The sequence below is a fragment of the Gekko japonicus genome, unplaced genomic scaffold (assembly GCF_001447785.1).
Source record: "Gekko japonicus isolate JY-2015 unplaced genomic scaffold, Gekko_japonicus_V1.1 scaffold70, whole genome shotgun sequence".
NCBI lineage: Eukaryota > Metazoa > Chordata > Lepidosauria > Squamata > Gekkonidae > Gekko > Gekko japonicus.
This window is the reverse complement of record NW_015167529.1, coordinates 1485275-1497568: the sequence shown is the minus strand read 5'-3', so window position 1 is coordinate 1497568 and position 12294 is coordinate 1485275. Positions and strand designations below refer to the sequence as shown.

General features: G+C 46.4%; 1 protein-coding gene across 3 annotated transcripts in view; it reads left to right on the top strand.

The window, feature by feature from the left end:
* Positions 1-12294, top strand: part of FNBP1L (formin binding protein 1-like) — a 98687-nt gene that overhangs the window by 70363 nt on the left and 16030 nt on the right. For 2 of the 3 annotated variants that reach the window (XM_015413361.1, XM_015413360.1), the window contains exons 9-10: positions 8248-8451; positions 9851-10009. In XM_015413361.1, coding sequence (XP_015268847.1) covers positions 8248-8451; positions 9851-10009 — 363 coding nt within the window. The remainder of the gene's footprint in view (positions 1-8247; positions 8452-9850; positions 10010-12294) is intronic. The other variant, XM_015413362.1, reaches the window with a different exon arrangement.

Below are 12294 nucleotides of genomic sequence, written 5' to 3'. Positions count from 1 at the left end.
GAATGGGCTCTGAACAAGGTGGTGTTCCACCAGCTAAGAGAAAGATTTGGAGAAATGGAGATAGACCTGTTTGTGACGGAGTCCAACAGACAGGTTCCAAACTTCCTCTCCAGAGTAAAAAAACTCTCAGGCAAAAGGGACCGACATGCTAAGTTGCGAGTGGCCTCCTGGCCTTCTTTATGCCTTTCCTCCAATACAGATCTTGCAAAGAGTAATTCAGAAAATCCGCCTACAGAAAGCGGAGGTGGTGCTGATAGCCCCCTTTTGGCCACGGAGAGCGTGGTTTCAGGACCTTCAGAGCCTTTCCATGGAGGACCCGTGGCCTCTTCCCCTAAGAGTGGACTTGTTATCACAAGGTCTCACGAAACACCCACACCCAGAGCTACCTTCACCTTTGCTGTGCCCTATCCAGCTCACAGATTCTGAGCAGGACATGGACTTGACGCAAGTCTCCCGATCCTCCAGTGTCAAGAGTCTGTGCTTGGATCTAGGAGCGGGCACCTTCATGTATCCTTCCCAGCTCATTCCTGATGATCGGAATCAACCAGTGGGAACGTTCCACCCCCCTCCGCCCTCCTAGGACCAACGACAGTGGCAATGTTTGTATGGGGCTTATTCAGGCATGCCATGGTTTCCCCCTCAAGTCCCGACGGAATGGGATCGTCAGTCTACTTCATCTCAACTTTCTCGATATCGAGACCTTCCCCCAACACCAAAGTTCATCCAACCACAACCATTGCATCCGGTAGCCAAGAGGCACAGACCACAGCTATCGGTACCAGTGCAGTCAAAAGAGCCATCGACACTGATACCCTTGGCACCAATTTGTCAGATGTCATTTTTTCACGTTCCGGGGATGAGAACCTACTTCTTCCAGTGGAACCCTCCCCACCACAACAAGTAGGGGACGACCTCCTGATCTCCCCCTCTGAGGATGTCAAGTCTTACGGGGACTTTGTTAAACGCATGGCAAACACACTAGCCTTGTCAACTGTTCAACCCCCACCCGCAGTTACAGACTCTGTATTTGATATTGTCCAGTTGGACACCTCTACAGTTGTCGCCCTACCCATGACCTCAGTTCTTTTGCAAATGGCTAAAGCCCCTTGGTTCCACCCAGCTTCCATCCCCATCTCCAGTAGACAGATGGATCATATGTATAAGGTACAGGAAACGGGTGCTGAATTCTTGTTTATTCACCCTAAACCAAACTCTGTTGTGGTCACCTCTTCCTCAAAGGGCAAACGTAGTCATTCTACCCCCTCTGACAAAGAAGGGAGAAAATTAGATTCCTTTGGTAGGAAGTTCTACTCTGCAGGAGCGTTGGGCATTAAAACCTCCAACTATGCCGCCTGTATGGGGAGATATCAATATGCTCTCTGGGAGCAATTATATGAATTCATTGCAGCTCTCCCTGAAGACCTTAATTGCCAAGCTAGGCGAATCAAAAAAGAACACATGCTCTTAGCAAAACATCAGCTTAATGCTGCCAAACACACTTTGGATATATCGACCAAAACCCTCACCTCAGCAGTCGCCCTACGGCGCCATGCCTGGTTGCGCTCCACACAAGACACCAAAACAGTGGTCAAAGTCCTTCCCTTTGAAGGTGACGGCCTATTTAGCTCTACTACGGACACTGTCTTGCAGGGCCTTGACAAGAGCATCAATACGTCTCGTAATTTGGGAATCACTCCAGCTCCTAAGCAAGGCAGAGCAAAGTCCTGGAATAAACCGTGGTCACGCAGATCCTCGTTGAAATCCTCCCCTGAGCCACAGAGGCAGAGATCCCTGAGTGGTTCCTTGCGTCCCTACGGAAACAAATCCAAATTTCCATCAGCCACACAATCTAGGGCAAAGGCCACAAGGGCTCCCAAACAGAGTCTTTGCCTTCTTCCCTCCACACTCACCTCCCACCTGCCTGTCTTCTTACCTGCCTGCCTGGCAACGAATAACATCAGATCAGTGGGTTCTTTCTGTCATCAGGGAGGGATACCTGATAGAATTTCTCCAAGTACCCGAAGTCTCCAACTTCATACTCTGCTATCGACCACAATCCTCGAAGAGATCCAGAACTTTCTTCAAAAGGAGGCCATAAAACCAGTTTCCGAGTCTCATCGTCACCAAGGTTTCTACTCCCGTTATTTTATGGTCCCCAAGAAGGATGGAGGCCTCCATCCTATCATGGATCTCAGATACCTAAACCATTTCATCATTTACAAAAAAATCCAAATGACAACTGCAGACCATCCTTCCTCACCTAGAACGGAGAGTCTGGATGGTAACTCTCGACTTACAGGATGCATATTTCCATGTATCTATCCATCCGGCCCACAGGATGTTCCTACGATTTGCAGTAAGGGACAACCATTTTCAGTACAAGGCCCTCCCTTTTGGCTTGTCCACGGCACCCAGAGTCTTTACAAAGATAATGGTAGTCATCGTTGCCCACCTTCGCTTACAAGTTGTCCAGATTTTTCCATACATCGACGCCTGGTTATTGGTGGCAGATACCAAAACTGTGTTACTCAGCCACATAGGCTTGACTCTGGACACCCACGGATCATTGGGACAGAGAGTGAATCTCAAAAAGTCGATGCTCATTCCTGCAAGGAAGGTCCAGTTAGCACCAGTACTCTCAGAAGACAGGTTTCTGCCATTTCGGCAGTTAAAGGAGCTCTAACTAGTTAAAGTCTCTAACTAGTCATCCACACATCAAAAGATTTCTAAAGGGGGCATCATTATTGAACCCTTCAAAAGTCCACAGGTTCCCCACGTGGAAGTTGAACACGGTGTTGAGGGCACTGTGTCAACCTCCTTTTGAGCCTTTAGCATCATGCCCATTAAAGGAGCTTACCTTTAAGACACTTTTCCTAGTGGGCATCACATCGGCGCGTAGAGTATCAGAGCTAAGGGCCCTCTCTGTAAGTAAAGAGTTGTGTGTGTTCCATAGGGACAAAGTGGTCCTTTGACCGGATCCGGCATTTGTTCCAAAAATTAATTCCATTTTCCATAGATCAGAAGAATTGGTTTTACCTTCTTTCTGCCCTAACCCCAGACATGACAAAGAAAAGGAGTGGCACTGTCTGGACGTTAGGAGGGCACTGAGAGATCAAAACCTTGGAGAAAGTCGGACACACTTTTCGTGTCCTTCAGGAAATCAGCTAAAGGGGAACAGGTTTCCACAGCTACTCTTAGTAGATGGATTAAGGGATGCATTATCTTGGCCTATAAGGCTAAAGGGATGGAACTCCCGGAAGGGATTATTGCTCATTCTCTCAAGGGGGCGGTGACTTTTGTGGCCTACCATTTGTAGAGCGGCCACCTGGGAGTCAGTTCATACTTTCACTAAACACTATAGAGTGGATAAGTTAGCATCAGCAGAAGCGGCCTTTGGCCGTAGGGTGCTTCAACACACTCTGTAAACAGGGATTTCCCTCTCTTGGGGCACACTGCTCTTTTACGTCCCAAGCGTGAGGATTGTCCCACGTACTGAGCCACTGGCGAACGGAAGATTTCTTTCTCTTACCGTGAAGCTTCCTTTCTCGGTGGTTCAGGAGTGGGACAGTCCTGCCCTCCCTTCTTTTGGAGATGTTCTCTCCAGTTTACAGAATTAGTGATGAACCGTACTGCATTACTCAGGAAAAGAGGACAGTTTGCGGGTTCTTAGTTAGGTTAATCAGTTTGTTGAGTTTTCCCTATGTTTGAGGGAAAAGCTCTTCCTTCTAGTTCCTGTTTGGCGGACGAGGGGCTCGAAGACGACTGGTAAACCTACAGGGGATAAGCCCCTCCCTGCCTGGATCAAAGCCCAGAGCTGACCCTGCGAAGGAGGGTGGAGCTTATCCCAAGCGTGAGGACTGTCCCACTCCTGAATCACCAAGAAAGGAAGCTTCACTGTAAGTGAAAGAAACCTTCCGTTCGTGCCTGCTCCCCAGTCACGTGCTGGGCTCCAGTGTGCATGACTAGGGAAGGGGCACGACAATCCTGCCAGTTCTCTTCTGACTGCCGCACTGGTAGGATCTTCTCCACCTCGGTCAGTAACCTTTTCTCTGGCCTTCAGGTCTCCTCTTCCAAACGACTGTTCCTAGTTAGGGAATTTAAGTGTGTTAGGGATTTGGACTTTACTATTCGTGGTCTGCTTAGGCAGAATTTATCTGCCCCTTGGCCTGTGGCCAAACGGTGGGGCTTTTTCAAATGGTGCTGGAAGTGCGGTAGCAAAATTGCCCCCCCTGACGGACACTCCCTTTGCCTCCTGTGCCCATTGTGCCAAATTCTCCAAGCAGACGAGAAAGAATAGGGCCGCTAGACTCCGAGTCGCCTTGTTGGAGCTGGCTCTATCTCCGATGGTATCGTCGCAAGACACTTCAGGGCATGCTTCGATTTCTACGCCCGCTTTGGGGTCGACGGCTGCGCTGTCCCTGATACTGGCCCATTCCAATGCTGATCGATCGGTGCTCAAACGCTCAATCTCGGCATCTCAGTCCGAAGCCCATACTCCCACTAAGAAATGTCAGGAGGGCAAGGACGAACGGTCTGTCGACGATTTCGACGCCCACTTTGGGGTCGACGGCTGCGCTGTCCCTGATACTGGCCCATTCCAATGCTGATCGATCGGTGCTCAAACGCTCAATCCCGGCATCTCAGTCCGAAGCCCATACTCCCACTAAGAAATGTCAGGAGGGCAAGGACGAACGGTCTGTCAAGCACAAGAAGCATAAGAAAAGCTCGCCTACTAAGGCTCTGTCGACACCACACCGAGCCTCGGGAGCGATCCCTGTTGGGGCTGCTTCGCTTGACTCCTCTGGCCGTGGCCAGCCGCAAGGTGCAGCACCTTCAGCTTTGCTGTGCCCTATCCAGCTCACAGATTCTGAGCAGGACATGGACTTGACGCAAGTCTCCCGATCCTCCAGTGTCAAGAGTCTGTGCTTGGATCTAGGAGCGGGCACCTTCATGTATCCTTCCCAGCTCATTCCTGATGATCGGAATCAACCAGTGGGAACGTTCCACCCCCCTCCGCCCTCCTAGGACCAACGACAGTGGCAATGTTTGTATGGGGCTTATTCAGGCATGCCATGGTTTCCCCCTCAAGTCCCGACGGAATGGGATCGTCAGTCTTCATCTCAACTTTCTCAATATCGAGACCCTCCCCCAACACCGGAGTTCATCCAACCACAACCATCGCATCCGGTAGCCAAGAAGCACAGACCACAGCCATTGGTACAAGCGCAGTCAAAAGAGCCATTGACACCGATACCCTTGGCACCGATTTGTCAGATGTCATTTTTGGATCCCTCAGGCTCTTCCAATTCTTCACATTCCAGGGATGAGGACCTACTTCTTCCAGTGGAACCATCCCCACCACTACAAGTAGGGGACGACCTCCTGATCTCCCCCTCTGAGGATGTCAAGTCTTACGGGGACTTTGTTAAACGCATGGCAAACACACTAGCCTTGTCAACTGTTCAACCCCCACCTGCAGTTATAGACTCTGTATTTGATATTGTCCAGTTGGACACCTCTACAGTTGTCGCCCTACCCATGACCTCAGTTCTTTTGCAAATGGCTAAAGCCCCTTGGTTTCACCCAGCTTCCATCCCCATCTCCAGTAGGCAGGTGGATCATATGTATAAGGTGCAGGAAACGGGTGCTGAATTCTTGTTTATTCACCCTAAACCAAACTCTGTTGTGGTCACCTCTTCCTCAAAGGGCAAACGTAGTCATTCTACCCCCTCTGACAAAGAAGGGAGAAAATTAGATTCCTTTGGCACAAAGTTCTACTCTGCAGGAGCGTTGGGCATTAAAACCTCCAACTATGCCGCCTGTATGGGGAGATAATCAATATGCTCTCTGGAGCAATTATATGAATTCATTGCAGCTCTCCCTGAAGTCCTTAATTGCCAAGCTAGACGAATCCAAAAAGAACGCATGCTCTTAGCAAAACATCATTAATGCTGCCAAACACACTTTGGATGTATCGGCCAAAACCCTCACCTCAGCAGTCGCCCTACGGCGCCATGCTTGGTTGCGCTCCACGGCGTTGCAGCAAGACACCAAAACAGTGGTCAAAGACCTTCCCTTTGAAGGTGACGGCCTATTTAGCTCTACTACGGACACTGTCTTGCAGGGCCTTGACAAGAGCATCAAGACATCTCGTAATTTGGGAATCACTACAGCTCCTAAGCAAGGCAGAGCGAAGTCCTGGAATAAACCGTGGTCACTCAGATCCTCGTTGAAATCCTCCCCTGAGCCACAGTGGCAGAGATCCCTGAGTGGTTCCTTGCATCCCTACGGAAACAAATCCAAATTTCCATCAGCCACACAATCCAGGCCAAAGACCACAAGGACTCCCAAACAGAGTCTTTGACTTCTCCCCTCCACACTCACCTCCCACCTGCCTGTCTCCTTACCTGCCTGCCTGGCAACGAATAACATCAGATCAGTGGGTTCTTTCTGTCATCAGGGAGGGATACCTGATAGAATTTCTCCAAGTACCCGAAGTCTCCAACTTCATACTCCACTATCGACCACACTCCTCGAAGAGATCCAGAACCTTCTTCAAAAGGAGGCCATAAAACCGGTTCCCGAGTCTCATCGTCACCAAGGTTTCTACTCCCATTATTTTATGGTCCCCAAGAAGGATGGAGGCCTCCGTCCTATCATGGATCTCAGATATCTAAACCATTTACAAAAAAATCCAAATGACAACTTTACAGACCATCCTTCCTCTCCTAGAGCGGAGAGTCTGGATGGTAACTCTTGACTTACAGGATGCATATTTCCATGTATCTATCTATCCGGCCCACAGGATGTTCCTACGATTTGCAGTAGGGGACGGCCATTTTCAGTACAAGGCCCTCCCTTTTGGCTTGTCCATGGCACCCAGAGTCTTTACAAAGATGATGGTGGTCATCGCTGCCCACCTTCGCTTACAAGTTGTCCAGATTTTTCTGTACATCAACGACTGGTTATTGGTGGCAGATACCGAAACTGTGTTACTCAACCACATAGGCTTGACTCTGGACACCCTCGGATCATTGGGACTGAGAGTGAATCTCAAAAAATTGATGCTCATTCCTGCAAGGAAGGTCCAGTTTATTGGAACGATCCTGGACTCGGAGGCCTGCAGGGTGTTTCTTCCCCCCAAGAGGGTGGAAAACATCATTGCTCTCACCAGTCTCCTGCGTCGACAAGGAGATGCCTCTGCGAGGCAACTCCAGCGCTTGCTGGGGCTAATGGCTGCCACTACAGCAGTACTTCTTTTTGCCAGGTTTCCGATGAGGCCACTTCAACTGTGGTTCGTTCGCAGGTTTCATCCGCACCTACAGCCGCAATCCCAGAGGTTCATTTTCCCAACTCCAGTGCTGGACTCATTGTGATGGTGGGAGGGCCCGCAGAACCTTCTAGCGGGAGCCCCGTTTCATCCGCCTACCCCCGTGATGACACCACAGATGCGTCCCTTTGGGGTTGGGGAGCGCATCTTAAGGGAATATGCGTGGGCACTCGATGGGAGCCTCATGTGGCCCGCCACCACATCAACTTGTTGGAACTGTTAGCCATTCAGTATGCTCTCAGATCCTTCCATGACATAGTGGCCTACCAGGTGATAGCAGTCCTCACAGTACTGATCGGGATCGGCGCAGGCGCACTATATCCCAGAGGTGTGAACGCACAGATGACCACTCGAAGATCGTCAGTTACAGGTAAGCAACCTGTTTTTACACCTGTCAGTCAGTGAACACTGAACAGTGTAACTGTGTGGCACTGTTAGAATTCCAGATTCCTTGTTTTGAACTTTTAACATCTAAATACAGTAGATGTGATGGTATTGTACAGGGAACACTTAGCACTAATGCCTTGTGCTTTCTGTTCATCTCCATGTCTGTCTCCTCCAAAACAGAACGTTTGCATTTTCAGAGTCTGATACATGAGAAGTTGTATACAGTTTGGGAGTTTGCACATTTGTTGGATGGAGATAGGGATGTTGAAGAACAGGACCCATGGAGTATTTGTGGTTTCTGCTCTTTCTGCAACCACGTCATATCTAAATTGCTTTAGATGCTGGTGCAAAACAAAGACCCAGAAAACTGTTTCTGTAAACGGAATTAAGTCTGTCTGGAATAGTAATGATTTCTGGAAGTCTCTTTTTAGCTATCCATGTTATATCTGTTGTATTGTTAAATATCTCTTCAATTACGCCATTACCGTTCAGTGTAATCATTTTATAAACTTTGTATCTCTCCCATCAAGGACTCTCAAATCGTAATAGACTCCTTCAAGTCTGGTTTTGAACCTCCTGGAGACTTTCCCTTTGAAGATTACAGTCAGCACATTTACAGGACTGTTTCTGATGGGACAATCAGTACACCAAAGCAGGAAGGGATGAAAATTGATGCAAAAACCACTGTGGGCAAAGCAAAGGGCAAACTGTGGCTTTTTGGAAAGAAACCAAAGGTAAAAAAAAGATTATGCACACATTTGTACGCTGCATTCGTATTATGTGGCTAAAGGATCAAATGACATCTGTTTGAATCAAAACAATGTTTCATCCTACATCTATATATCTATTTCTCAAGTGTGGCCCCATCTGCGGATATGTAAATCTGTGGATTGGAGCCACACTTACCCAAAAAAGATCTTTCTGCAGACTTTGGGGGATCCCCTTTGTTTGCAGAAAAATCTGATTTCCTAAAAAAATACATTGGGAGGGGGGTTTAAATGATGGAGCTGGGTAGTGGTGGCAGTGATGGTGGGGAGATGGTAGCTAGGAGCTGCACCAGCTTGGCAGCAGCAATGGTAAAAAGAAGGGAATCCCCTCCCCATGAATACTGAGGGTCCCCAACTTGTATTTCTAGAATGCTCACTGTATATTGCTCATACTGGCAGAAGTGTCAGTTTAGTAACAGAAATGGTTTATGATCCACAGCCTCCACTACTCTTGGCAGTGCAGCAGCCAAGCCCCAACGAACCTCAGGTATACCTGGGCAAAAGAGTACTCCCTAGCTCTTGTAGGTTTGTGCCATGTGCTAGCCTATGATCCAAGAATGCCTGGGTTTTCTGGGTCTTGGCTACCAGGGCTTAGACCTGGAGGGCACAGGTCAGATCAGTGGAAGCAATGTTGCTTTGTGAGTTGCACTCTTGGTTTTATGAGGTTGGCACTGTATTGTGGGTGAGGTTCATTCAGTCCTTTTACACGTTGGTAGAATTCTGCTTCCATTAGAGAGATGCTCTTTCTATAATGCATAGTTATTAATTCTGTTGAAGCTGTATAAAGCGATCCGAATATTTAAAAGAAAGCCAGTGCTAAATGTCTTGGGAAGTTTGAAAGCACCATGGTATGAAGGATAAGTTGCGGATTTCTACTGCTAGTGGCTAGCATATTTTTAAAATCATTATAAATTCTTGTATAAATTTCCAGCAGAATGCCGGAATGCTTTAGATACACGAACAAACAACCTATGTATAACATTCCTTTAGTTTTCCTGGCAATCTAGTACTGGGGGGAGGGAGAATGGGGAAGGATTTCTAGCATTAAAGCAGTTTTTAAAATTTTCTTGGTTTCCTTTTTGGTTGTTTTTTTTAAAAAACAGATATATAAATCATAGCTATACAGAACGAACACCAAAGCCTGCTGTATTCTCTTTTATGTTGATCATTATTCAACTGTGAATATTTGTTATGACTTTAACAGAGTATTTCTAATTCTTTGCATTATAACCAGAGACTTTCTCTGGTAAAGATTACATTGAAATGTAAGTTTAATTATCTGTTTCTGTGTTGAAAGGAAAAGACAGAATTTTCAGATCACTTTGAATGTTTGCCTTATTTGTTCCTTTCTTTATTTCTGTATCAGCCACAGTCCCCACCCCTTACCCCTACTAGTTTATACACGTCCAGTACTTCTAATGGTTCCCAGTATCCCATATTCTCCATTGAACAAGTGCATTATTGCATGAGTGAAATAAAAACAGGGAAGCCCAGAATTTCTTCTTTCAGGAGCCTCAAAAGAGGGGTAAGTTTTGTCATGGGTCATAGGTGCATGATGGCGCTATGAACAGTGTGCTTGTGGTGTGGCTTTTTAAAAATATTCTCCACTCATTATAAGGCTCTTGGCTAGCAGTGATCTGATTAGAGGTCATTGTGCTTAGTTGTCTGCTGTGTAATAGTCATCCTCAGCTCAACAGGTTTGTTTAAAACATCTGCCTCTGAGAAGTCAGAGTTATAAAGAGGGTGCTGGGTGCACGTGTTCATAGTTTCCTGATTCACAACCATGCGTGTGTTTAACCAGTAATGTTTCTTAGGCAAGGTATATAGTGGAGAGAAGGTTACTGTAAGAAACAAGCACTTTGCTTTTCCTAACTAAGGAGTGTAGACTTTCCTCATGCTTCGGGTGTTTTAAAATTTCACTCTGACAGCCCGCTACATATTTTTTTTCTGATCTGAATAGTAAATTATTGTGGGAAAGGCATATATTCATTTTTTTTTAATCACACCATTGTCCTGCCTCTTCCCCATGATCTCATGGTTATCATCTCTCTTCCCATCCACAACCGTCTTTAGTCTTCCTAACAATCTTGTGAGATAGGTTAAGCTGAGAGATACTGACTCACCCAACAAGGTTTGACTGATTAGTAGTCTGAACCCAGGCCTTCCCGGTCTCTAGTCCAACACTAATCACTGCACCACACTGGTGGGTTAGAGAGCTGGATTGGTCTGTGGGAAACTCTGGTTCAAATCTCCACACTTCCATGGAAGTTTGCAGGGTGACCTTTGGCAAGTCACATGTTCTTATTTTAATGTGGTAAATATAGAATCATACATCTGATTCAGTATATTTATTTATTTACTTCATTTATATTCCACCTTCTCTCTCTAATGGGAACCCAGAACTGCTTACGTTGTTATCCTCTCCTCCGTTTTCAACCCTATGAGCTAGGTTAGGCTGAGTGTAAGAGACTGGCCTGAGGTCACCCAGCAGACTTCGATCACAGAGTGCACCTGGGTTCCCCAGAGCCTAGTCCAGCTCTCTGTGCACTACACTACGCTGGCTATACATGACCACGGAAACGTCTTCGGACAACGCTGGCTCTTCGGCTTTGAAACGGAGATGAGCAACGCAACCCTAGAGTCGGATTCGACTGGCTTTCGAGCAAGGGAACCTTTACCTTTACCTTACATCTGATTCAGTATATTTATTTATTTACTTCATTTATATTCCACCTTCTCTCTCTAATGGGAACCCAGAACTGCTTACGTTGTTATCCTCTCCTCCGTTTTCAACCCTATGAGCTAGGTTAGGCTGAGTGTAAGAGACTGGCCTGAGGTCACCCAGCAGACTTCTATCACAGAGTGAGAATTTGCACCTGGGTTCCCCAGAGCCTAGTCCAACTCTCTGTGCACTACACTACGCTGGCTATTGGGTACATGTACCCACGTGAGAGACATTTGCTGTGCCACTTGCTTAAATGTCTGTTCTTCTCTGACCTTAGTATTGTTGCTCATTCCATTGTGTGCAGTGTGACTTGGACACAAGCCAAAGTCAGAAGGTTATTTTGATTTCCCCTTAACTGCCCTCTGGTGGCCACTCAGTTTCAGCTTTTACCCAGCAACAGATTGCTCATGCTGTGACATTGCCCCCATTATCAGAGGGTATGCGTGTTTTTAAGGGAATGTTGTAAATTGTTTGCATCCCTATTATCGTTAGATATATATGTTAAGCCACATTCTGTGAGTTTTAATAAGCTAACAGAGTACGTATTGCACTAGCCCATACTTAAATAGCCATTTTCTGGGAAACAATTTCAGAAGAACCTTTGCCTTCCTCCATAAAATTAACAGAAAGAGTATGCAGCTCTCTAAAACAAGATTTCTTTCTTATATTATCGTTAGATATATATGTTAAGCCACATTCTGTGAGTTTTAATAAGCTAACAGAGTACGTATTGCACTAGCCCATACTTAAATAGCCATTTTCTGGGAAACAATTTCAGGAGAACCTTTGCCTTCCTCCATAAAATTAACAGAAAGAGTATGCAGCTCTCTAAAACAAGATTTCTTTCTTATACTATATTATGATTTTAACGCAGTGTACTCTTAACAGTAATGGTTAATTTATTTTAGCTTCCTGGAGGGGTTTGGGTTTTTTTGCTTTTTGGTAAACTGCATTTCATAAATTATGAATTACTACTAAATGCCACTTCCTGAGATAAATGAAGAAAGTGCACTTACTAATTTATAATGGCATATTCTGCAAATGGAATTCGTTCTAGGGACAACAGTTTTGAGTAAATGCATAGC